The sequence below is a fragment of the Echinops telfairi genome, unplaced genomic scaffold, assembly GCF_000313985.2.
Source record: "Echinops telfairi isolate 266 unplaced genomic scaffold, ASM31398v2 ScPeMD7_1713;HRSCAF=2227, whole genome shotgun sequence".
NCBI classification, from domain to species: Eukaryota; Metazoa; Chordata; class Mammalia; order Afrosoricida; family Tenrecidae; genus Echinops; species Echinops telfairi.
Window position 1 is genome coordinate 976,794 of NW_022105611.1, and position 4,924 is coordinate 981,717.

Genomic DNA, 4,924 nt, shown 5'->3' on the forward strand with positions numbered 1-4,924 from the left:
CAGGCCGGTGCAGCTGCCCCCGTGCTGGCACGGGGCGCGCGCGCAGGCGTCCGGGTAGAGCACGCAGCCCAGCTTCAGCTCGGTCAGGCCCACCACCTCGGCGAAGCTGCTGCGCTTGTTCTGCAGCGGCAGCTCGTGGGCGTTCAGCACCACCGAGTCCAGGCAGCCCTGGAAGCCACTCAGCACCTGCGTGACCCGCGTGTCTGTCAGGCTGCGGATGTTGTCGGCCTGCACCAGGGCCCCAAAGTAGATGGTGCTCTCGGCGCTCAGCGTCTGGAAGTAGAGGGGGGCCCTGCGCCGCTCCACGTAGCTGTCATCCAGGGACAGGCTCGTGAAGTTGCGGTTGAGCTCCAGGAAGACCGAGTGCCAGCTCCCGTCGTTGACCGCCCGGCCCGAGATGCCCAGGATGCCCGGGCCGCTGCCGCAGTCCAGCTGGAACCACAGCTTGCCGTCCACAATCTGCGTGACACGGAAACCAGAGCACAGGTCAACACGCACCCTGCGAACTATGCCTGGGTCCCGCTTCCTGGGGAATCCTCAGCGGTTTGAATTTTGACAGCCCCGGTCTCATTATTTGCCATGCAAATGCATGCCTGGTGCCTCGTGAGTCTTCTTGTTTCATAATCAGCAATTGAGCACAGTTCCAGAAATCTACCATTAGACATAAAAAGAAAATAACTGTTCCTGTGCTTTGGGGAGGCACCCTTGTACAATTCACCTCCTGCAATGTCTGGCACCACCGCAGGGGGGAGTTCTGCTGACTCGGTTACTTTTATCTACAAGTATTTACTGAATTTCTGTTGAGTGCCAAAGGACCCCTGGTGGTCCCCCAGGTTACTCCCCAGGCTGCTAACCGTAAGCTCAGCTGTTCAAGACCCCAGCGGCTGCACAGGAGAAATGAACCTAGTTGTTCCCGGGAAGAGCTCCATTCTCAGAAACTGTCTATGGCTGCTAGGAATGGCCATGGGCTCCATGGCAGTGGGTGGGCACTATGTACCCAGCAGGATGCCAGGTCTGATGGGACCACCGGTTGTCCTCTCTGCCCTCATGAGACTGCATAGCTGGAGGAGGCCTTGGCCATATGTAAATCAAACAGTCCCACCAGCACATAGAAACCCCCCCCACCCCCCACTGCAGTAAGTTTGTCTGAGGATGCCATAGAGGAGAGAAAGGTTAGGTAGAAGAACAAAAATAAGTCCTAGTTCCGAGCTTTCATCTATGAGTGTATTAAACATTTAAAACTTCATTAAATACTAAAAGCAAACAAATGAAAACAATGGAGAAACTCCTAGTGCCCCATGTGTGTCAGAGAAGAACCGCGCTCCACAGGGTGTCCAACGGCCGCACTTCTAGCGGTGGACTGCCAGGCCTTTATTCTGAGACAACTGGAACCTCTAACCTCTCAGACGGTAGCTGAGTGCGCGAGCTGCTGGCACCACCCCGGGCTTTCCCAGCAAATACCAGAGTATTACTTAAAAAAAAATCCTTCTGGGCAGGTGCTCATCACTCTGGCTAAGCAGATCTCACAAAGCGCTGAAGGCCTGGCCGCTTGCTCTGACGGTAGGCATATTGAGCAGCATCTGGCTATCCACAGGAGCTTCTGGTAACACTTGCTCATATCTTGTAGTCTCTGGCCTGGGATGCGTCACAAGAGAGCCTGTGTGCTTCTGATTGCACTGGTGCTCTGAGGGCATCTGACTTCCCTGGGCAGCGGACCGCAGGAGGTCCTTACACCCGAGGAGAAATCGTGTACCACGGAAAGGCACTGGCTGCAAAAGAACGGAGGGAGCTTGAAATGGCCCTCCGTGGACTGGCCTTTGAATCCTCAGACATTCGCCCTCTAGGAAGTGAGGGCTGCAGCCCCCCGGCCGTGTAACATGTTGATCCTGGGGCATCGTGAAGAGAGCCACAGCCAGTGAGAGTGAGACGAGATGCTTGCCCAGCCTCTGGACGAGGCCGCAAGAGGGTCTGTGTGGAAGCCCGTGCGTGGGTGAGTGTGGAAGAAGGGCTAGCCTGCAGTTAGGAGGCCCTGGTATTCCTAGTCCTCCCTGAAGCTTTGGGAGGAAATATACACTAGCCAAGAAGGAGGAAAGGAAAAGAGCAAGAGAAAGGAAAGGAAAAGAAAGAAAGGAAGATAAAAAGAAAGATAGATAGATACATAGAAAGAGAAGGCAGACCTCCCTGGTATAAATGTCAACTGAATTCACAGACATAGAGCGAGCCAGTCCTTCCTAGGCACGCCTGGTATGATTACGGGAGCGTCACTCCTCCCCCTCAGGCTTCAGTGTGCACCACACACCATGGCTTCTTGGGGACTCATGTCTGCCTTTGTGGCTCTGGGTTCTCAGGTTGGTTGCCAGGTGCTGCCCAGTGGATTCCGACTCTCATGTGCTATGGAGGAGCACGGCTCCGTAGGGTTTTCTTGGCTGTCATCGTTTTAGAAGTCGACTACTGGGCCTTTCCTCAGTGGAGCTCCTGGCTGGGTTTGAATGGGCAACCTTTTTGTTAGCAGCCAAGGCATTAGTCTATTATGCCACCAGGGCACCTTGTATGACATGCACAGCTTGCAGCCTCGTGTCCCGTAAAGGTGTGGGGATGGGACGGAAGCTGGAGCTTGGCAATTTTAGTGTGGGAAACTTAAATCAGGCTCCGTCCTGTACTGCCTAGGCCACCAGGGGAGGAATGCTTGGGCTCTCTGGGTGTGGGACTCCTTATTTGGAGTCCCTCGGTGGGGCAAACGGTTCCATGTTCACTATAGCTCAGAGGCTGGTGATCTGCACCCATCCCATAGTGACTTGGGAGACAGGTCTGGCCAGAGCCTTGAGAACGTCACGGAGCATTCCAGTCAGGACACACATATTAGGGGGGGCATGCGTTAGAGTCCCCTTGGTGGCAGCCTGCCTCAACCACAACAAGGCATGTCTTTTAAAAACACATCAATGGCGGTTTCTTTGTCTCATTAGAAGGTAGTGTCCAAGTCTTCATACAGAGTTGCTTCTATTTGATACGATGTGTTTCGTGATTCATTTATTTACATCGCTACCTCTTCATGGTATAGGTCTGCCTAGGGCTTCGTTTGAATTTTGTAGCTTTTACTGCTTTGCCATCAAGGAGCCGTGGTGGCACAGAGGTTAATCCTCGGGCTGCTCACCATACGATCGGTGGTCTCCGCCCACCAGGTGCCCCAGGAGAGAGCAAGGAGGCAGTCTGCTTCCACAAAGAGAACTGCTGGGCTTGCTTATTTTACAAGGACTTTGTGTCCACTGCAGAATGGTCCGCTGCACCACAGGGTCCACGTACACTCTGCGCAGATGGATGTCAAAGAGGTGGGAGTAAGAGGTGTTTTCTTTACCGAAAACGCTCATGGATAATCTATACTGTTGCCCTTGTCTTCCCCCCTTTCCCCCCAAGCAAAATAGCCTGAATGGATATTGTAAATCATCCCAGAATATTAGCTCAGTGACACTCCTGGGTAATATCCGCATTTGTATATCAATGTAAGTCATAAAATGATCTAATGTGGCTTTGGGGACTACCTTCTGCGGGCACAGCCCATCTCTCGTCATGCTCTGTGGCTACAAATGGGGCCTGCCCCACCATCAGGGGAAGTCTTCCGGCAGAGAGGGTGCCATTCGTCTAAATTTTTGTAAAAGGATGTATTCAATTAATACAGTACTCGGTCCATTCTCCCCCTGTGGCCCCACAGAAAATAACCAAGGGTCAAATTCGCCCAGGAAAACCTCGTGTGACTCTGATGTGCTTGTGGACAGCGACATTCTGTGACTGAAGGCCACCAAATGCTCCCATGCTAACATGGAACAAGAGCCATTTCCCTTGGGGGTTGTCCCCACCCCTGCCCAGTTGAAAAAATAAAAACAGCATCATTGCTGAATGAACAGGAAGCCAGATGCCGAGATGAGTCCCATTCTTTTGAAAACCAAAAATAATTTCTACCCTCAAAATTCTAGGAGCTTGCAATTTTTACCCTTGTTTATATGATAAACTAGAACCCTGATATCATACATTATCTTACAAAACTCTCGTTATCTTCTTAGCTGTTTCATGCATAGAGTCGATGCAAAAGAAAGGGACAGTTTATTTATTTCATATCTGAGCCTTTTCCTACTGGACAAGTATACCTTGATCACATTTCCTGCATGCCTGGCTTCAGAATAGGTTTTGGACCACTGTCATTGAGTCCATTCTGATTCATAGTGACTCCGTGAGATTTCTGAGGCTGTAAACCTTTACAGGAACAGACAGCCTCATCTTTCTCCCTCGGAATGGGCAGGTGGGCTTGAACCGCTGACCTTGCGATTGGCAGTTCAATACTTACACAACAGTGCCACCAGGGCTCCTTTAAGAGGATGAAGTCTTCTCTAATCAAAGGTTAAGGGATTTTTAATGATGTGTGCGTGAATACTTTAAAAAAGTTCTACAGCGATGATACTGAAATGGGGTGCTTGCAAGCAGGCAGGTCATTTGTTCAATAAACTGCTAATTCTCAGAGCATGGCCCTAATGTTAGAAAATATTTAGATCCTCAGGGTGGTACAAAACCAAGTGAAGTGCTTTCAGCTGGATCTCCAGGGGCCCAGGACTTGGGACACAAGTTACCAGAACTTTTGGAAGTCATACTACATAGCAAAGTGGGAATTTTGAGCTAAAAAGTATGCATTATGGCAGAAAGCCTAACAGTTTCAGCTGCTCAGTGCTTGCCACCAGCAAATGCACTGTCGCTGGGGCACCGTCATCAGGGAACTTGCTAGAGGACTGCCACGTGTTCTTCTGCACAGTGATTGTTTCAAACGGTGTCTGCCGCTGAATGAGGCAAGTGGAACTCGCTGAAGAGGCAGATGGTGTGCTACATAGATGCTTGTGATAATAATAGAAAGAAACCGAGTCCATTTGTAACTGGAGTGTAT

At 51.0% G+C, this 4,924-nt stretch overlaps 1 protein-coding gene across 1 annotated transcript in view; it reads right to left on the reverse strand.

The window, feature by feature from the left end:
• FAT3 (FAT atypical cadherin 3) overlaps nucleotides 1-4,924 on the reverse strand; it is a 684,233-nt gene that overhangs the window by 34,223 nt on the left and 645,086 nt on the right. The window contains exon 22 of the mRNA XM_030886441.2: nucleotides 1-459. This exon is cut by the window's left edge and continues 1 nt beyond it. Coding sequence (XP_030742301.1) covers nucleotides 1-459 — 459 coding nt within the window. The remainder of the gene's footprint in view (nucleotides 460-4,924) is intronic.